The sequence below is a fragment of the Melanerpes formicivorus genome, unplaced genomic scaffold (assembly GCF_026170545.1).
Source record: "Melanerpes formicivorus ecotype bairdi unplaced genomic scaffold, bMelFor1.0.p_v2 SCAF_4, whole genome shotgun sequence".
NCBI lineage: Eukaryota > Metazoa > Chordata > Aves > Piciformes > Picidae > Melanerpes > Melanerpes formicivorus.
The window spans coordinates 30,930,780-30,952,671 of record NW_027142356.1 but is presented as its reverse complement, the minus strand read 5'-3'; the positions used below and the strand labels follow the sequence as shown (position 1 = coordinate 30,952,671).

General features: G+C 46.8%; 1 protein-coding gene across 4 annotated transcripts in view; it reads right to left on the bottom strand.

Moving 5' to 3' along the window:
- PCDH7 (protocadherin 7) overlaps positions 1-13,733 on the bottom strand; it is a 243,317-nt gene extending 229,584 nt beyond the window's left edge. For all 4 annotated transcript variants that reach the window (XM_068137540.1, XM_068137541.1, XM_068137542.1 and 1 more), the window contains exon 1: positions 10,517-13,733. In XM_068137540.1, the coding sequence (XP_067993641.1) occupies positions 10,517-13,696 (3,180 nt within the window). In that variant the 5' untranslated portion in view covers positions 13,697-13,733. The remainder of the gene's footprint in view (positions 1-10,516) is intronic.
- Positions 13,734-21,892: the final 8,159 nt, after the last annotated feature.

Below are 21,892 nucleotides of genomic sequence, written 5' to 3'. Positions count from 1 at the left end.
TTCTTAATATCTTGGACATTAGAAGAAACTTTTTTGACTGAAAGATTTTTCAAAGACTGGAACAGGCTCCCCTGGGAAGTTGTTGAACCCCCATTCCTGGAGGTGTTGAAAACAGGCAGACACATGGTGCTTAGGAACACAGCTTAGCACCAGACTTGGTAGAGTTAGAGAATGGTTGGACTCAGTTTTCAAGCTCTTTTCTAACAAAAATGAATCTAAGATGCTATGAACTTTTGACAACTTGCTACTAGAAACATTTCCCTTTTAATTTTAACCTTTTTAACCACAAAAAAAGTTGTGTCTGTAACAAAATTTGAAGCATTCTCTTGTTTTGGAAGTCTTTAATTTCAAACTCTGGAGTTTAAAGTCCTGTTGGGAAAATATTGCCTAGGACTGGAATATGAGTTTTCAGATACCTGAGTAAAGTGTTGGTAATGACATTAATATTGGAGTAAGTGGACTTACAGAATCATAAAAATCATAGAACAGCAGAGGTTGGAAGTGACCTGTGGAAGTCACGGAGTCCAACCCCTCTTCCAACCCAGGGCAGGTCACACAGGAACATGCCCAGATGGGTCTTAAAAGTCTCCACAAAAGGAGACTCGACAGCATGGACACCATGCTCAAGGGCTCTACCACCCTCACAGCAAAGAAGTTTTTCCTCATGTTGAGGTGGAACTCCCTGTGTTTCAGATGTTGTCCATTGTCTCTTGTCTTATCACAGGACTATATAGAAAAGAGCCTTGCTTCTCCTTCTTCACACCCACCCTTATAAACATTAATATGATCTCCTCTCAGTCTTCTCTTCTCTAGGCTACACAACCCTAGGTCTCTCAGTTCTTCCTCATCAGACAGATGTTCCAGTCCCTTCATCATCCTCATGGCCACCACTGGACACTCTAGTATATCCCTGATCCTCTTGAACCTGGGACCCCAGAGATGGACACAATACTCCAGATGTAGTCTCACAGGAGCAGAGCAGGGGGGAGACTTCCAAGAAGGTTCTTTTCAGAACTGAAACACAGAGATGGTATCTCTGAACTGTACATATTTCAAATTAAGAAGGAAAGGCTAAAGATAGTAACTGTACTACTAATGCAAAATGTCTCTATCTGATTTGATATTCATGTAGAGAAAAAATCCATCATGCATCAGGACAGGGAGAAAGATTTGCCCATGGGCAGCACCAGTGTCAGTACACTAGTGGTAGATCTCAGACACTAACCTTAGATCTCTTCTCATGGCAGAAATCTGTTTTCTAACTGATTGAAAGCCAACAGCTCTTGATGAAACACTATTTGTTTAGCCCCAGACAATTAAATGGAAGGGTAATAAAAAACAAACACAGCCATGCCCAGCATGACATAAAACAGGGCAGGTCATCTTTTAATTGAGACATTTCAGTGAAGGAGACAAAATTAAGAGCTGAAATTTGACGTTACATTGAGAAGCTTTTATGACAAAGTTGATTTCTTTCAATTAAAAAAGAAGGGGGAAAAAAAGAGATACCTCACATTGTGCATGCTAAAAAGAAATCTTTTCTACTGTCAATTACTATAAACCCATCACAAAGTATGAATTCTTAGTCCTTAATGCTAAGTCTTTCAAATCCTTGGACTTACTTCATTTATTTATTTTTTTCCCCTCTTTGGTAACAGATGGATTTTCTTTTATCCTTAGTAATTTGCATCAATAGTAGATCATGAAGTCTTATAAATACATAAAGCCTTTTTAGAAACATTTGATAGAGTGATGCTTTAGCCAGTTCCTTTCATATTGCTGTGACATTAATTCTCCAGGAAGGTTTCTGTATAATTTGGAACGTTCAGTCACTTTATATATTAAATTAGGAACTAGCAAAGAAAGTTACATCAATTTGGCATTCAAGGTTTCTAGAAAGGTGCACTAATATTCAGCATGAGGAAGCCCAAGATGAAATTGCAATTTAGTCAGTCGAGTCTGAAATGGTTAATCAGAGACTCACAGAATGGTAGGGGTTGGAAGGGACCTCAAGAGACTTTTGTGTCCAACATCCCTGCCAGAGCAGGGTCACCCACAACAGATTGCACAGGGTGGTGAAGAGATTAAATCTCCAAGTTCAAAGGCAGTTTGGGTTGGAAAGGGCCTTAAAGATCGTATGGAATGGAATGGAATGGAATGGAATGGAATGGAATGGAATGGAATGGAATGGAATGGAATGGAATGGAATGGAATGGAATGGAATGGAATGGAATTAACCCGGTTGGAAAAGACCTTTGAGATCATTGAGTCCAGCCTATCACAATCTAATCAACTAAACCATGGCACCAAGTGCCTCATCCAGTCTCTTCCTAAATGCCTCCAGTGAGGGTGACTCCACCGCCTCCCTGGGCAACCCATTCCAATGGCCAATAATTCTTTCTATGAAGAACTTCTTCCTAACATCCAACCTAAACCTCTCCTGGCAGCACTTGAGACTGTGTCCTCTTGTTCTGGTGCAGGATAAAAAGCCCTGGCTCCCTCAGCCTTTCTTCATAAAAGATGTTCCAATTCTCTCATCATCTTTGCAGACCTTTGCTGTACCTTCTCAAATTCCCTGTCCTGCTATTCAACTGAGGGATCGTAGAAGTGGACACAGTACTCTAAGCGTGGTCTCACCAGAGCAGAGCAGAGGAGCACACACATCTGAACACTGCTCTTAAGTTCTCATAGGAAAATTCATTTTCAAACATCTCAAAAAAGCACCACAACCAGAGTGCTGTCATTTCATTTCAATTTTTGGGTTTTTTTTAAGTAAATCAAGATGATCAGAAGGCTGGAACACCCCCACCATGGGGACAGGCTGTGAGAGATGGAGCTGTTCATTCAGCCTGGAGAAGACAAGGCTCTGGGGAGACCTTGAAACTTAAACCATTCTATGAATCTCTTGAATCTGTGGTAGTCAAATCACAGCCCAGATCACTGGGCAGATTTAGGATGGATATTCAGAAGAAATGCTCTACAGTGAGGGCAGTGAGACACTGGAAAAGGCAGCCGAGGGAGTTTGTGGATGCCCCATTCCTAGAAGTGTTCAAGGCCAGGCTGGATGGGCTCTTAACCAGCCTGGTCTAGCAGAAGCTGCCTCTGCACATGACAGGGGCAGGGTTTGAAACTAAATGATCTTGAAGTTGCATTCATATTGTTGTCTGAGGACATGAAAAAAATCAGTCCTGCCTCATGTGGATTTGGTATCCATAGGAAGTACTTCTCCTATTTTACACTGTACCAAGGCTCAGAAGTCCTTGACATAGATTCATAGAATGGTTTGGGTTGGAAGGGACCTTAAAGCTTATCTAGTTCCAGCCCCCCTCACATCTATACATGGACAGACAGAATAAATGATGGCAGCCCCTCCTGCTTCTCCCTGAGAAGTGCTGCCACTGAGAAAACATTTGGCACCTACCACAAAAGACAAACATTTCTTGGCCACAACCCCAGTCAAGAAACTCCTTTCCAGGGAGCTGCTGGAGGATTCTCCCTAATCATTTTGTGACCATGTAAAGCAGGAATTTCAATCCTGTCAGGTGACAAATATTTTGCTGCTTACAACGTGGTGCCATAAAGAATCGGTTCAGAGAAGGCTGCAAGATAAAATTATCTCTGCATTTTTAGCAGATGGAATCACTCTTTCTGTATTCAAGCTCAGCCACATCCTTTGTGAGCGATTTTCATTATATCAGCTACTGCCTGCCTTCTCTACCTAGTCTTAAAAACAAAAGCAAAACAACCCAGCAACAAAGCAGCTTTACATTCCTCACAGATTTATAGAATGGTGTAGGTTAGGAAGGACCTCGAAGGTCATCTAGTTCCAGTCTCCCTGGCTTTGGCAGGGACACTCTCCACGAGAAAGGGTTTCTCAAGGCCTCACTTATCTATAACTTGACTGTATCTGTAGATAATAAAAGACTCTATATCAAATGCTTTGATAGTTATTAATGTTATTGCAAATGGCATTCTTGGAACATTAGGGAGAAGCAACACCTCTTGGGACCAGCCTTTTTGTCAGTGGTGTCAGGCAACAGGACAAGTGGCAAAGGGCACAAGCTTGAACGTGAAAAGTTCCATCTAAACCTGAGGAGAAACATCTTGAATTTAAGGGTGACAGACCCAGCACTTGGCCTTGTTGAATCTCATACAATTGGCCTTGGCCCATCAATCCATCCTGCCCAGATCTTTCTGTAGGGGCTTTGTATCCTCAAGCAAGATGAGACTTAATGTTGAGGGATCAGCTGAGAGAAATGAATGTAAATTATTTTTAATAACAGTATTTCAAATGCTCTCCTTCTCCTAGTCCATGCAGTGTACACCATTAGACTAACTTGAATTTCACAGGCCTTGCTACCAACACATTCTACATTAAACTGCCCAGTCAATAAACTTCACAGACATCCATATGATGGTCAGAGGTTTAGTTTAAAACAAAATGATTAAAAAGTGGAAATTATGCAAATATATATAGAAAAATGATTAAAACTGAACCTTATTATTACGGACAGTAGCTGTTGGTCTATATTTTTGTTGCTTTAATTATCACTCAAAATATATAATATACTCCAGCAAAGCCCACAATCTGATAACAGACAGACTATCTACTATAGACAATCTCTTCTTCCAAGAGCAAAAAATCAGGGCTGAAAAACACAGGAATAGCACTTCCTGCATGCACAGGGAGATGAAAACACCTAAAAGAAAATTATCATTCTTTGGAGGAAAAAAAAAATGGAGAAATAGAGAACATAAATTACATAAAACATTTGACAGGGAACGTAAGACTGGAATATAAAAAGGAAATTGTTTTGCAGCTTTAAGTTCCTAAGTCGTCTGTTGGAAGCAGATTTGTTTAGGAAATGTAAGAAAATCAGCCTCCTAAATGCTAGGCTGAATTGCTCATGTGTCTGCATCAATATTTCCTGTATAAATAGTCAAAGAAAATTAATATTATTATTTTCATGTAAAACTAATCTGATAAGTTTTCTGTCTCAAAGCAGCCTAGCAAATCACCAACTCCACAACCCTTCCAAACTCCTCCACCACCTCTGCACAACCTTAAAAGAAAAGAAAGAAAATGCTTAAAGGAAAATGTTCCTGAAGCTGTAGGACATATTTCTCCAAGATGTGACTCACAGTGGGTCAAACTAGCAAATGCTCCCAAATACTAGAAAACAAGGCAACTCAATATTTGTTAAAAGAAATATAAAGGAAAGGAAACTCCAGAACTACTTAAAAATACACAGCTACAGTGCAGAGAGTGACACAGCAGCAGTCAAGCTGCTACCTACAGTTGTAACCCAGGTTCATATTGGTATGTACAACACCAGCGAGCTGTCTGAGTTGATAAATCAGGTTCTAGCCTGTTAAAGATGTTTCTTGCCTATAATAGTGCAGTTCTTTACTTATTCAGAGCATGAATCCTCCTTTACTCAGATCTTGTCCCTTTTGGCTCTGCACATCTCCTGGGAGCACAGAGTGATTCAGTGGTAACTTAGTCATTTGCACCCTGTACAAGAGGATTTTTACTGAGGAGGAAAGAAAAAGAAAATAAAAGCCCCACTTATCAGCAGAAAATTTCCTGTTAAATAAAGATAATTAGAGCATCAACAATCCATCTATTTCACGTTTAATTAGCCCCTCTTTCACTCGTTCCTGAAGGTCAAATGGGAGTCACTTTATACAAAACAAAATATAGAAAAAGTAAAGTATTTAACATAATGCAAATGAGGAGCAGAAAGTTAAAACACGCTTTTGTGTACTTTGCACCAAAGAGGATTCAATGAAGGAAAGGATTTGCCAATGTAAATGTGTATATTTAATGAAAATACTCCCCTTTTTTGCCCTCTACATTGCACTTGATGCTACCACCACTTGATGCTACAACGTGGGTGCCATAAATAATTGGTTCAGAGAAGGCTGCAAGGTAAAATTATCTCTGCATTTTTAGCAGATGGAATCACTCTTTCTGTATTCAAGCTCAGCCACATAGAATCATAGAATCAGTCAGGGTTGGAAGGGACCACAAGGATCATCTAGTTCCAACCCCCCCTGCCATGGGCAGGGACACACCACACTACATCAGGCTAGCCAGAGCCTCATCCAGCCTGCTCTTAAACACCTCCAGGGACAGGGCCTCAACCACCTCCCTGGACAACCCATTCCAGGGCTTCACCACTCTCATGGTGAAGAACTTCCTCCTTACGTCCAGCCTGAATCTCCCCACCTCCAGCTTCATTCCATTCCCCCTAGTCCTATCACTACCTGATATCCTGAGATGTCCCTCCTCAGCCTTCTTGTAGGCCCCCTTCAGATACTGGATACATGACCCTAAATACCACCAGGTTGGTATTTATTTGGTGCCAAAACTGTGCAGGTATTTACCTGGTGCCCCACTACACTGGTATTTAGCACGCTGGCATTTACCACGGTGCCAGTTTGGTCATTATTCTGTAGTATATTTGCTTAGATGAAAGTTGTGGAAAACTTTATTCTTTGTGATCAGAAAAAAAAAAAAAAAAAAGGCAGAATATTTGAGATAAGTCTCTGTGTCTGTATATAAGCAAGAATAAAATATAATGATGTTTTCCTGCATGGGAAAACTCTTCATGGTTGAATTTGGGCTCCTATTAAAGCTGTTGGTTACAAGTCCACAGTAATAAGAAAACTGACCCCTTCAGTTTAAAGATACAACTGACACTTGATGAGCAACTCCTCACAATGCTTCTGCATTGACTGATAGACGTTGGAAATGTTAGGAAACAAATTAGTTGTTCAAAGAATTCCTTCAAATATCAAATTCCATGCATTTCACTTTCATTGAAACAAGACCTTAGAGAAAATGCATCTAGTTTTACGTAGCATGCCTGTATACCCTGGGCTGACAAAGTTTTCCTCACTAAACAGAACATTTCCAATGAAACAGAAGTCATTGGGATGATTCCTAAAGGATTACAGCACTGTCCAGGAAGCCAATACCCCAGAGCAAAGGAACAGTGCTGCTCAGAAATTCCTCTGTTGCTTCTGCTAATCCTGATGGTGGTGACCAATGTCTCTTAAAAACATTAAAAAAGCAACCAAAACCCACCACCCCCACCACAACTGCAGAGGTTTAAGAGGTTAATAATCAGTGTTTGTGGAGCAGAGCAAGGAAAGAAGAAACCAAGAAAATTTGATGGCCAAAAAATATGAACTTAAAAACAGGGTTTAGGACACTGGGTTTGTATTAGTGATCAAATTTCAGTGGAATAAACCAGCTGAAGGCCACTATTTAGCACCATGAAACCCAGTGGAGAAAACACAACTTGCTATAAAGATGTACCTGTAATTAGCTTTAAAAATTAACCAATTATTTAGAATTAAAATCTGTGTTTGGAATTTGGATTGAAGGTGCAACCCTCCAAGCTGCAGAGTGATTCCTCTTGGGCACTGAGCTTCCCTTATCTTTGTCATCAGTAGTGTCGAGGATCCACACAGGCAACCTGCAGCACCTGGAGGGCTCAGATTTTAAATCTATGAAAACACTTGATTAAAATCATCTTTATTCAGCAAACTGCTTCTGTAGAGCTTTAACTTTGGGTAAGTGATTAGGGTCTCTGGAAGGTAAAGGGATTTAAGCATTTGCTTGCTATTAGTGATTTAAACCTTTGTGTGCTATTAAGTGGTTTTATCTGTGCTTTAATGGAAATAACTGATAAGTTGGTGTTAAAAGGATGCTTCAGGGTGATACTGAGTAAGACAAGAAGAGTCAAATTTGTAGATGCTCTGACACTGAAGTGCCAGAAGTGTGGAGAGTATAGAATTTAAACTTTATAGAAAGCACATGATGTCACAAAGGAGAAGAGTTACCAATTGCTTGTAGTTCCCTCCCACCCCCACCACCCCCCATACAGTACTGTATCAAACAAGATGTATTTGAGAACCCACATAAAATATTCAGTGTTCTGCTCTAAAAGGGGAAGTATCAAATAATCCCAACACAGCCACTCACACTCACTAGGTTACACCAGGCGACCACGTAAGTAGAGACTTTGCTTCCTGGCTGCTATATGGTAGATATTCCAAAGTATCAATTACCAATTCTAATTACACTAATGGGAAATTAGCACAGCTCTCATCTCCAGTGGCTTCAAGCAGGTGAATTCTGCTGTATCCACTTATTTGTTCTAAAACTTTAATCCACCTTCTTATTTCTCTGTAGAACAAAAGGAACTTGCCAATGAGTAAATAAAGGCAGCTTTAGAGATTGCAACCAGCCTCCCCACCATGGTCACATCGTTGTGCCACTGGTTTATTTCCACATAGAGAGCTGAGCTATAAAACAACCTGCTCCACACCACTTCAGAACTCTAACTGCAATCACTTCATATCTTGCTCTAAAAAGACATGCTCCACATTGTTAAAAATCCTCTTGTGTTTTGCTTGATAAAGCAACAAACCCTCTACTGTCAACATCTGAGATGGGGAAAAGTCTACATATCATTTATGTAATTAAATCTTAATTAATTTATGATTTTTATCCCTCCAAAAAGTGTGAGCAAAACTCTATGCCCGTCAGCAGCACGCTGACAAAGTGCTAGGAGGAAAGCAAGAGCAGAAGTTCAGTGCCTGGGTAGTATCCCCTCTAAAGTCAACTATTTAGCTCTGCTTTTACTTTTTTTTCTGTGACACTTGGCTTAAATTTTGTGTGTGCTTTACAAGGGTGCAGATACTGAAAAATAAAAAGATAAAGCATTAAAATATTGTTTGCAAGCCACTCAGGTTAACTAACCTTCACAACAAACTAAACATTTAGCAGAGGGAAAATACAGATGCTGAAAAATACAGATACTGAAAATATGGGGTTGTCCCAAACTAGATAAACGATGAAGCAATTCAGCACTGTGCTCCTTGCACTTCGTTGCAAGAGTGTAACAAAGCCATTTTCTGCTGCTCAGAAACCTTCTCATGCACTGCAGATCAAAATATATATATATATATACCCCTGAAAAGTATCAAGCAACTCAATATTTCTATAATATGATCTTAAATGTTTGGGTTGTTTGTTTGGTTTTTTTTATCAAGCAAAACAGTCATTTGTGTAGTGGAATCTTTTGCCCTTCCTGCACTTAACATACAATTTGTGCTTTCATACTGGAAATAAATCACTCTTTGGACAGCTTACAGTTCATATAAATTGCAGCAGCAAGGAAGTAGTAGGACATAATCAGTACATATTCCACTATCCCTTTGTTACAACAGCCTTCACTAAACCAACCACCACCACCTACTATGTGCTTAACAAGCCTGAGTAGATGGAATCTTGGGGCTTCCTTAGTGCTTTTTATTTGACACAGACCACTTGCAAGCTGAAATTAATGAAACAGATCATCCCCCAAATCTGCTGTATCAGATGTTCCAGAAACCTGCAACACTTCTCAAAAACCCTAGGCATAAATGCTAGCAGGGAGTAAGATTGAGTGGCTCTCACAGTTAATTTTCCTTTACAGTATTGTAGCACTGCTCAGTGTTTCAACAATATTGTAGCACTACTTAGTGTTTTACCAGTATTGTAGCACTGCTTAGTATTTTCTATAGGGCTGTGTAGTACCATATTTACTATTCTCTATACTTTCTATTTTCTATGCTACTAGATAATATTTTAGTACTATTTAACCCTAAATTAGTACTATTTAGCATTCAAATTATTATGCTTAGTATTTTACCACCACTGTAGCACCGCTTAGTATTTTCTAGTGTTATTGGGAGGGGGGAACAGGCTGGGGGAGGAAGCAATATAAATATAGTGGGGGTGGGATTCTAAGCTTGCTGAGCAAGGTGTGCTCAGAGCGACTGCTGCACTGAATGTATACCTTTATGGTGTAACCTAGACTGCAGAGAAGCTTTGGAGATCATTGAAACATTTGGGTCCTAATGAATTATTTGGTAATTACAACGCTTAAGACTTTAGCACAGCTGCAAGTTCTCTCTTGCTCAGAGCTTTAGGAAGCTGCAGACAGGCAACACATCCCCCACCCAAAAAACCTCTGCCCACACATGGGAAAATTCTCAGCCTGGAGCTAACCATCTCTAAGGCTGGGAAAGCCTCAGCCATGGGAAGTGGGACCAGGGGGAAGGCAGGATTATGAGGACATGGATTTGCCTTATAGGGGTTCCTGACAACCCCCCTCAACCTCCATGATTGGTGTGATGGAGGACAGGTAGCTGACAGAGGCATCTTGGTTACCTTGGGCTGGCCACCAAGTCCACAAATGAGTCTGAAAAGTGCAGAGAATGTTAAAAATAATGCTAATCATAAAATTCAAGATCTCTGACTCTCCTTCCTGTGTGGTGAGTGTTGGTATGGACACCTGCCTGCCTGTGGGGTGGGGGGGAGGAGAACCAGGGAGAAAAAAACATGCTGAAGGGAAGATGGAACCTGACAGTTGTGTCTGAGGTGAGGAGAGGCTGGCATCTCTCCTCTACCTCAACCAGGGTGTGTTGGGGGCCCGAAGGGACGCAGGGCTCTTACCTGCTTGCTGTACTTGCTGCTGGCCTGGCAGCTGTACTCGGAGCAGTGATCCGACCCAATGGAGATGTTGTCCCCGGTGCCCACAAAGGTGTTGGCTGGGGGAAGGTCCTGTACAGCCTGGTGCTTTTTGCCGGCAGTGGGAGACTGAGGATGCAGCTGGACCGTGGGCAGCGGCGAGCTGGACTTGTAGTGCCTGGCCAGGTCAGGGCTACCTGGACCACCATTGACTGAGCGGTACCTCCCCATACCAGGGCTATCTGAGAGCTTCTCGTTGACGCTGTCGTAGCGTTGCCCATTGGGCTTGGAAGCCTCAACGGTGACGATGCTGCTGTAGAGGGGTTGTTTGCCCTTCTTGCCTTTCTTGTCCTTCTTGGGCTTCTTGGCCTTGTCATGCTGCTGTGGAGTGAAGAAATCCTCGTGGTCCTTCTTGCCGGCCTCGTAGCCGTGTTTGCCCTTGGAGCGGCAGTAGCGGGCCATGACCACCACCAGGATGAGAAGGATGACGGTCATGATGCCAGCCACCACGCCGATGACTATACTAAGCCTCTGCTTACTCAGCTCATAGCTGGGGTCACCAGCAATGTCCTGGGCCAGAGGTGTGTGGAGGCTGCGGGCCACCTGGCTTTCCACCACAGTGGCATTGGACAGGCTCTCATTGACAAAGACATGGAGCAGGGCGGTGGTGGACTGTGGTGGCTGCCCACTGTCATTCACCTGCACCACAAGGCGGTGCAGACCATAGTGCTTGGGGGCCAACTTGCCCACCAACGACACCACACCACTAGCTGGGTCAATTTCAAAGAGTTTGAAGGGATTACCCCCAACGATGCTGTAGTTGAGGTCAGCGTTGAGACCGGTGTCGGCATCAGTGGCCACCACTGTGGCCACCACAGTGCGCATGTTGCTGGAGGGTGGCAGCACGGTGTAGGAGCTGTTGCTGGGGAAGGTGACTGTGGGTGCATTGTCGTTCTCATCCATCACAAAGAGAGACACGGTGGCAGTGGCAGAGCGTGGTGGCTCACCTCCATCCACCGCCTTCACCTTAAATGTGTAGCTGGTCTGCTGCTCCCGATCGAAGGAGACAGTGGAAAAAATGGTTCCAGTGTCATTCTCAATGGAGAAGATGCCAGCTGCCTGGTCGTGGTCACCAGGCTGGATCGACAGGCTGAGCTCGGCATTGCGACCCTTGTCAAAGTCCATCACAGTCACCATGCCCACGGGGCTGTTGGGCTGCAGGTTCTCCTTCACATAGAAAGTGAACACATCCTGCATGAAGCGGGGCTCGTTGTCGTTGCGGTCAGCCACACGCACCACCACCGTAGTGGAGCCCTGCAGCGAGGGGATCCCCTTGTCCCGGGCTGTCACCTGGAACTCATAGGTGTCACGTTGCTCCCGGTCCAGCACCGCCTGCACCGACACATCCCCAGAGTCAGGATCGATACTGAAGATGCCTCCTGGTGCCTCTGAGGACAGGGGTGAGGCCTCCAGGGAGTAGGTGATCTCAGCATTCTTGCCACTGTCCGCATCTGTGGCAATCACTGTGGCCACCCTCTCACCAGGCAAGTTGTTCTCGGGGAAGGAGACCTCCAGCACAGCCTGGCTGAACATAGGAGGGTTATCATTAGTATCCCCAACCCGCACCAGCAAGGAGTTGTTGCTGGACAAGCTGGGGCTGCCTGAGTCCACGGCCACAATCACCACATTGTAGTCACGGATAGCTTCATAGTCCAAAGGGGCTGAGGTGTGGAGGAAATACTTGCGTTTGTTCTGGGGCTCCCCTTCACCCTCACTGGCAGGCTTGAGCTGGAAGGGAACATCCCCCACCACAGTGCAGGTCACCACACCATTTTCCCCTTGGTCCCGGTCCGACACCTGCACCAGGGCAATGGGGGTGTCCACCAGCACATCCTCGGCCACGCTGGCCACTCCATCCCGCAGCGGGATGCGCCCAATTTTCCGGATGTCAATGGTGGGCACATTGTCATTCTCATCACGGATGTTCAACACCACTGTGGCCTTGTCTGTTTTAGGGGGCTGGCCCCGGTCTCGAGCCATGACAGTGAAGCGAAGCTGATTCACCTCTTCCCGGTCGATGCGGTGCAAGACACTGAGCCAGCCCGAGGTCTCGTCCAGCCGCAGCAGACGCCGGACGGACTCGGTGGCTGCTCCGAAGACATACTCGATCTGGCCGTTCACTCCGACGTCCAGGTCGGTGGCTCGAAGCTGCAAGATGGGGGTGCCAGGGCTGCTGTTTTCTGCCAAGTCCGCCTCGTAGATGCTCTTCTCGAAGCGGGGGCTGTTGTCATTCACGTCGGTGATCAGCACCCTCAGGATAGCCTGGGAGGAGCGGGCAGGCTCTCCACCGTCCCGTACTCGCAGGCTGAGCTCGTAGGAGTCCCGTTGCTCCCGGTCCAAAGGGCCTTTAACGATCAGCTGGGGTTGTTTCTCCCCATCCAAGGTATCGGCCACCTGCAGTTCGAATACGCTGCTGCGAGCCGCTGCCTCCGCCTCCGCCCGCCTCTTGCTGCTATCAGAGCCCCCCGAGGCCACCGAGCCCACCGAGCTTCCTCCTCCACCACCGCCTCCCCCTCTCCGACCACCGTCCCCACCGGGCTCCTGCAGCAGCTCGTAGCGCTCTATGCCGTTGCGCCCGAAGTCCCTGTCAGTAGCAGTGGGGAGAAGGTAGAGTGTCCCCACCGGGCGGTTCTCCTCTACGGTAAGAGTAAGGACAGGGGATGGGAAAGTCGGGGTGTTGTCATTGATGTCCAAAATGATGACCCGACCTTCAAAGAGGTCCACCCAACTCTGCGAAGGGCCGATGACAGACACCTCGAAGTCCAAGAAACACTCATTCTCGTCGAAGATCATCTGGCACTGCGGCAGCTTCTCGCGGTCGATGCGCCGCTCCGTGGTGCTCAGCTCCCCGGTCATGTTATCGATCTTTAGATAGTCAGAACCCGACTCCAGGCTGAATGTCACCTCCCCAGAGCCAGTCACTATTCCCAAGTCAGAAGCCACATTCCCGATACGGATATCGGCAGGTCCCTCCTCGGCCAGCCGGTACCTCAAGAGCTGTTTGGCCGCTGCTAGGTTGACCCAAAGCGGTGGAGGCAGGAGGAGCAAAAAGCAGCAGCAGCAGCAGCAATGCACAAAGCCAAAAAGAGTCTGCATCTTCCTCATCTTCCTCGCACCAAAAGACCCCTCCTAACCCCACCTTCTCCTCCTCACTCTCTCCTGCCCCCCCTCCCCCCCCCCCCCCCCCAATAAACTCCGGGTGATCACGTCTACAATCCTTCTCTTGCTGGAAAGTTATTGTCTGCTGGCTTGGTGCAGCTGGTGGGCAGAAACCCCCCTTGCTGCTGGCGGTTCCTTCACTGCCTCCCAGTCGCGATATGCTCACAGTTCCCGGGACAGTGTGTTTTGCTTTTTTAAAGATTCACCTCGGGAAGATAGGACGGGATCTTTCCTCCTCCCCCTTCTCCTCCTCCTCCTCCACCTCCTCCTCCTCCTCCTCTCTGGTTTTACTGTAATCACTTTGCAAGGTTTGCAGGAAAAGAAGGAGCAGCGCTGAGCGACTCAAAGCCGCCCCCCCCCCCCCCCCCCCTCCCCCCGGGTCGTCTTCTTTCCACTCTAGAGTTAACTACTATTCACACTGTTGTCTCTCTCCCTTCTCAGCCTCCGACGACCTAGGCACTAAGCTTGATTACTCCCCCTTTTCTCTGCACACAACCAGAGGCATTAAGCTTGAATCTTCCCCTCTTTCTCTCCACACAACAGGCAGGGGAGGGGGGGGAAAAAAAAAAGTGGGATCCGCTTTATTCAAAAAGGCTTGTGTCCAGGAAAAGTCCAAATCCTCTTAGGAATGGGTAGTTCTTTAGCAAAATATACATTAATTAAAAAAATGAAAAGTTAAAAGGAAAAGAGAAAGGGAGGGGGGAAAAAAGAAAGAAGAAAAAGGTGGGGGGGGGGGGAAGAAAAGAGGGAAAAGAAAAGAAAAATAAGAAGACAATAAAAAAAAAAGAAGAAGAAAAAAGATAAAATAAAGCAATTAAAAAAATAGATAAGCTAAGAAAGAAACAAAAAGTATCAAAAATGACAAAGGTAAAATAAAAAATAATCAACCCCCCAAAAAATGCCAGTAGCTGCACTGTTCATAGGAGAACCCCCTGGTATCACAGAGCAGTCCACACAATATCCCTTTCGGCTGGCCAAAAAACACCCAAATCCATCTTCTGAGCTCGCCCCACAATGTTCAGGCTCTTTTCTCCGGAGCTGATTTCTTTCTTTCTTTCTTTTTTTCTCCTTTTTTTTTTTTCCTCCTTTCCTTTCCTTTTTTTTTACCAACTCTGCGCAAGGTCATTAGTCACAAAGCAAACGACACGGGAACTGCAGAAGCTTTTTTGCCCTCTCTTTGCAAAGGTTGCTTGGAGGCGACCAAACCGACACCACCACCAGCAACAACCGGTCCCAAGTTTGGGTTGACATCCGCAGTTTTTGGGGGTGTGCTTGTGCCTTACCTGCATTTGCACTGCATGGGGGTTTAGAGCAAACTGGATTCTGCAGCGCTGGGAGCGATGCACAAATGAGATTGCAGTCTCTCCTTTTCTCCCTCTTTTTCTCCCTCCTCTTCCTCCTTTTCCTTCCTTCCCGTCCCAAAATGCAGGTGAGCAAATCTCAACTTGTATTCTTTCAGTTCGAAAGGTGAAGCCACCAAAACTATTGTGTCCACAGGCAGATTAAGCAGTAAATAAACCCAAAGATGTTTAACTGGATTCCCACCACCACTCTCTCCTCCACGTGAATTAACACCGCTTCTCAATTACATCCAAGCGGAATGGTAAAGGGGGAGGGAGGAGCGGAGGGGGGGAAAGAGGGGAGGGGGGAAGGGGGGGGGGGGGGGGAAGAAGCCACGGTTGTATTTTTTTAAAAAAATAAAATAATAAAACAATAAAAGAGAGAGTTCTGTTTGCAAGTCGAATGAGCTCAGTCAGATGTTTTCCTGTGGTCTGCACCGCCACGCTGGGTGGAAATCTGCGACTGTGGTTTCCTTGTGCCTCTCAGAATCATCAGAGAATCGTTTGGTTGGAAAACACATTTAAGATCATCCGGTAGAAGTAGGGAATTCAGAAGCTGTGCAACAGCAAAGCGGCTTGAAATGTTGAATGGCAACTGGGAGAAGCTTCCCACTCGGAAATTAAAAAAAAAAAAAATAATAATAAAATAAAACAAAGATAAAAAGAGTGAGGAGGCAAGTTTTTGCCTAAATAAAGTGCTGGGGAAGCTGCTTGGAGCTTCTCTGGGTAAGCTCCTGGCTGATGCTGCAGCAGCAGAGCCGCCTGCACTACATAGACAGGGAAAGAGAGGGAGAGAGAAAGAGGGAGCGAGAAGGGAGGGAGGGAGGGATGGGGGAGGAGGAGGAGGAGGAGGGAGGACGAGTCAAGCGCTGCACTCCAGAAAGCTCAACCTTACCCACTGCTTCTGCTGCGGGATAGCTGCTCCTCACCACCTCCAACCCTGCTGGTGCCTCTGCAAACGCGCGATATGTCGCGATTTCCTCCTCTTTAGCCTTCCCCCCCCCCCCCCCACTCCCGCTCCAGTTCCCCCTCTGCTGTAGGCTTTTTAAAGTCGATGTTTGAATCCTTTCTTTTTGTTTTTCAGGTGCACCGCCGGCGCTCCGCGTTTTGCGGTCTCACACCGGTAAGGAAACTCGTTCCACACGCATTGTCCCCTCTTTCCCGGGTCGTGGAATTCCAAAATCCCGGGACCAAAGGATGGGGGGGAGGAGGGGGGGTGGTGGTGTGTGTGGCTCTCGTTAAATCTCAGACTTTTGTCCTGCTTCCCAGTGCTGCTGAAGCTTTCGGTCTTTGTGTTCACGTTCTTCGTAGTGGCACCATCATGCAATGTGGGTTTTTTTTGTGTGTGTTTGTGGGTTTCCTAGGAGAAAAAAAAAAAAGGGGGGGGGGGGGGGGGGGGGGGAGGGGAGGGGAGAGAAAACCCCAATGGAAAATATGCTGAGGAAGGGACGGAGTGTAGAAAAAACCGCGTTAAAGTGACAGATTTCTATGTGAGAGGGGACTTGCTGCTTTGGTGGCTGCTAAAATGGTAGCGTTACCTCGCTGGGGAAAGTGGGAAATAAACTTTAATGGTAAAGCTCTGCGCTCAACTTTGCCTACTAACCCCACCGCCCGCCCCGTGCCCCCCTCCTCCTCCCCACCCACACCCCCACCCAGCCACCCCTACCCTCCCGTTGTCTCCTCCTGCTGGTTCTGGGTCATCTACTCGGTTTTGGTGTGTCCCTGGTGTTTGGATGTCTGGATGATCCTGCTTCTCCACTTGGGAAAGAAAAAAAAATAAAGGTATTCCGGACAGGTTTTGGGGAAAGATAGGATTTGGGCTAGCCTAGGGCAACCAGTGGGACCAGAAATGCTGTGCGGGTGCATGTAGGCAATCCAGTAGGAATTCGACAGGATTTGAGCAGGAAACCAGCAGGAATCCAGCAGGAATCTAGCAGGAATCCAACAGGATTCCATCAGGAATCTAGCCGGAATCCGAGAGCAATGCATTAGGAATCTATCTTCTGCTTCTCCCCCAGTGACCACACGTTGGGGTGAGAGGGGGGGACACACACAAGTTGTGTGCGCTCCTTTTTTTCCTCACATTGAAGGAAGCTGCTGGTGAAAGGACTGCGGGGAAATGTCCCTCTTGTCACCACGGTGGCACAGCCGAACGGTTGAGGTGGTTGAAAGAGACGGGGTCACAATGTGTGGTTGCCGCTGGGGGCGGTGAATGAATGTGGGAGGTGGGAAGGAAGGAAGAAGGAGGGGAGGAGGGTTGCCACCTTTTTCTTTTTCCCCTTGGGGAGTCCGGAGGGGCAGAGCTGAAGCCTGATGGGGGTTACTCTCCTCTCCAGAGGGATGCAGGGATGCTCTTCCCTTCTTGGTCAGAAGACAAACCCCCTCACCACCCCCTAATGATGCTTGGTTGATATCTGCAGCATCAGCGAGAAAGCCCCGGCTCGGCGCAGACTCAGTGCTCACCGCCGCAGTCCCGGACGGAGGGGGCTGGGGGCTTGCTGGGGGTGGTGGCGGGGATGCTCAGCATCTTCGCAGAGGGTTAAGTAGGCTTAATCCCAAATCCCTATTATATTTTGCCAAGCAACGGGAATTTTTCAAATTTACCCCCCCACACACACTCACTCCTCGTTCTGCTGCTGCGGGAGCGAGGAATTTCAGCGGCGGTGGAAGCTCCAGTCCATCCCAGTCAGCAGGAATTCCCAGAGCAAAGCGATGCCATCACAACCCCTTCTGCGTTTTTTCCCCCTCCTTCAATTTTTTGTCTTTTTTTTTTTTTTTTAATTATTTTTTTCTTTTATTCCCCTTCTTCCCCCTTTCCCTTTATTTTTTCCCCCTCTTGTGCTTTTAAAAAAGCAGCCAGGAAACTTAACGTATTCCCCGGGAGGGTGGAGGGAAAGGAGCTGGATGAAAGTGCTTTTTCCCTCCCAGCCATAAACTTTCCCGGAACTGGGGGGCTCTGTTGGAGGGTGAGGACGTATCAACCCTAGCTCCGCTTCTCCATCACTCCTGTCTTCCCACCCTTCAGCTCTGCCAGAAGCCTCTTTCAAGCAGATGAGGGATTTCTTTCTCTTTGCCATGTGCAACCCGCTCCCCCCTTCTCTTCCGACCCTTCTGCACACACTGTGCCTTTCACATGCGGGTTGCTCTCCCCAGTCGTCCCCCCGCCGCATCCCCCAGCCTCCTCCTCCGCTATCCTTTTCTTTCCTACACCCCCCACCCCCCACCCCTCTCAGTGTCTTCACATGCAATCTCCCTCTGAATGTGCAATGTCTTTCCTGCTCGGGAATGCAGCGTCCTTCACAGTGGATTGGTTCCTCTTTCGGAACAGAGGTAACAGCACCCCCCCTCCCCGCTTCTCTCCTTCTCCCCCCTCCTCTTTTTCCTATCATTCTCCCTTCCTCCCCCTCCTCCTCCCTTCTTCTCCTCCTCCTCCTCCTCCCAGGGCAGGCAGCCGGCGTGGGAAATGGGTCCGACGTGAGCTGCATGGTGGATGGATGAGCTGCTCCTGGTACACGTGCCCTGGCTGCTGGAATTGGGGGAGGGGGACGGGGGGACGGGACAAGGCTGTGCTGGCTGTGTGTCTGTGTGTCTGTCCTTCCATCTATCATTCTTTACTCCATCCATCCATCCATCCATCCATCCATCCATCCATCCATCCATCCATCCATCCCTCCATCCATTCATCCCTCCATCCAACTATCTCTCCATCCCTTCACTCATCCATCCCTTCATTCATCCATCCAACCATCCATCCACCCCTCTATCTGTCTGTCTATCTATCTATCTATCTATCTATCTATCTATCTATCTATCTATCTATCTATCCATCTACCTACCTACCTACCTACCTACCTACCTACCTACCTATCTTATCTGTTCATCCATCCATCCATCCATCCATCCATCAATCTGTCTACCTGTCTATCTATCTATATCTATCCATCCATCCCTCCCTTCATCCAACCCTTGCATCCCATTCCCCTTCTCCCCTCTTCCCCCCCCCCCCCCCATCTCACCAGCCCCCTCCCCACAACCCCGCCAACACCAGTGTTGTCACAGCTTGTCTGGGTGTCGGTAGAACCATATCCAGGCACTTCAGTTAGGGAAGATTTGGTCCTCTTGGCCAAATCTGCTGCACAGTGTAAGTTTCCTCTTCCCCCCCCCACCCTCAGTACAAGCCCCTGCACAACCCCCTCATCCCAGATGCCCACAGATGTGCACAGGCACTCAGACCACGACATTTGTCCTCCTGATCAGAGGAGATCAAGTGGGAAACGGGATCAGAAATGTAATCGAGTGTAATAAATAAACTAGCCGGAGCTGCCGGGGATAGACAGAGGGGAAATAAGAGCTTGTGTCCTTAAAGGGAACATCTGATAAGGCCACCGAGGTGGCAGATTGCGTGTGGGAAGGAATCCGTCTTGCTGACATTTGCAGCCGGCTTGTACGTGGGGGAATCCTAAAGCAGCCTGGGAGCTTCCCCAGCCTCTCTGCAAGCCCCTCTAATCTACCCCCTTTCCCCTGTGCTCTGCAGTGGGGCTTTGTTTCTGGGGCTGTAGATACAGACTGGGGAGACGGGGGTCATTGTTAAGATTGGGGAGACAGGAGTGAGTCATCACTAAGATTGGGTAGATAGGGGGGTCATTTTTAAGATGGGGTGTCATCGCTGAGACTGGAAAGATGGGAATCATCACTAAGATTGGGGAGATGGGGGTCATTGCTAAGACTGGAAAGATGGGGATAATCACTAGGGCTGGGGAGATGGTGGGGGGGTCATCACTAGGACTGTAAAGATGAGGGTCGTTGCTAAGACTGGAAATATGGGGATCATCACTAGGACTGGAAAGATAGGGGTTATTACTGAGGCATGTAGGTGCAATCCCTGGTGGGTTTATCTGCATCTCTTGGCAGAACCTGGCTTCTGCCCCTGGCTCCTGAACTCACGTCTGCAGTTGGAACTTGCAGCCCACAACAATTTGTTGTTGGCAGTTTAGGAATGTCGGTGGCTCTCAATGGGAAATTACTTTTGGGATATGTGGTGGGAATCCATCTCGGAGTTAAAGAGAGACAGTTTGATGATGTGTCTGTGCCACTCTGTGCATTAAGAGATGTGTGTTACGGGCTGCTATTCGCACACACGCAGTTGTGAGCACAAATGAAGGAGCTCCTGGGGGCATGGGGGGGTGAATCAGTAAAACCAGGTGGGTTTGGAAGTAACAGATTTATAATAATGCGAGGAAAAGGTTAAATACAGTAAACATGACAGCAAACTGGGAAGCAGAGTGAAGAAAGAAAGAGGAAAAAAAAAAAAAAGACAAAAACCCCACAGAAAGCAGTTAAAACCGTTTGGAGAAAGGGCGAAAGTGACTCAAGAACTCCACCAAGGGACAAACAGCTGAAATGACACCACAGCAGCACTCAGCCTGCCTTGACCTTTCATGTTCCTGATGCGGCGGCAATTGCGGTGATCTCTTCACTTCCCTTTCCTACCATAAACTCTTCTGGCCCCTTCACAGCGCCCTTACCTTCAGAATATAGTGGGAGCTCACGAGGCACAGGGAAGCTTAGCTTGGAATAGATTTAAGGTGCAAGAGGGGACATTTCAGACTGGATATTAGGAAAAAATTCTTTACAGTGAGGGTGGTGAAACATTGGAACAGGTTGCCCCAGGAGGTTGTGGATGGCCCCCTTCTTGGAGGTTTCATAGTTTCTTAGTTTCATAGTTTCATTCAGGGTTGGAAGGGACCACAGGGATCATCTAGTTCCAACCCCCCTGCCATGGGCAGGGACACCCCACACTACATCAGGATGGCCAGAGCCTCATCCAGCCTGCTCTTAAACACCCCCAGAGACGGGGCCTCGACCACCTCTCTGGACAACACATTCCAGGGTTTCACCACTCTCATGGTGAAGAACCTCCTCCTCACATCTAGCCTGAATCTCCCCACCTCCATCTTCATTCCATTCCCCCTAGTCCTATCACTACCTGAGATCCTGAGAAGTCCTTCCCCAGCCTTCCTGTAGGCCCCCTTCAGATACTGGAAGGCCACAAAAGACCAGGTTGGATGGGGCCTTGAGCAACCTGGTCAAGTGGAAGATCACCCTGTTTGTGGCAGGGGCAATGGAACTGGAAGATCTTGAAGGTCCCTTCCATTCCAACACATTCCATGAATTCTATGAATTATTTTGAGTGTCAGCACTTGGCTGGTGGCTTTCACCTTACTGTAAATATACTAGCTGTGTAGGAGCATGTAGTAGGCAGAAATGATTCAATTATTCATCTGGTACACTTTAAAAGTTTAAAATAGGAAACCCCAAGATTTACTTTCAAGCAAAGAACAGCTACAACTGGATGATAGCTAAGCACAGAGCTGCCAGTTTGTTTAAATATTCTCTCTTTTATTCTCCTTGAGTTTTGAATCAGATAAGAGAGTGTGAAGAGGGGTGGAGAATGGAGTTAAGTCCAGCTGGTGGCCAGTCATAACTGGCTGTCCCCAGGGCTCAGTAGTTGGGCCAGATCTCTTTAAAGATTTTTATCCATGATCTGGATGTGGGAATAGAGTGCACCCCCAGGGCGTTTGCAGATGGCACTAAATTGGATGGGGGTTTTGATCTTCTGGAGAGTAGGAAGATGCTGTAGAGGGACCTGAGCTAAGGTCAATTGTATGCAATTTGACAAGGCCAAGTGCTGGCATAGAGTAGAATAGAATGGAATAGAATGGAATAGAGTAGAATAGAATAGAATAGAATAGACCAGACCAGACCAGACCAGACCAGACCAGACCAGGCTGGAAAAGACCTA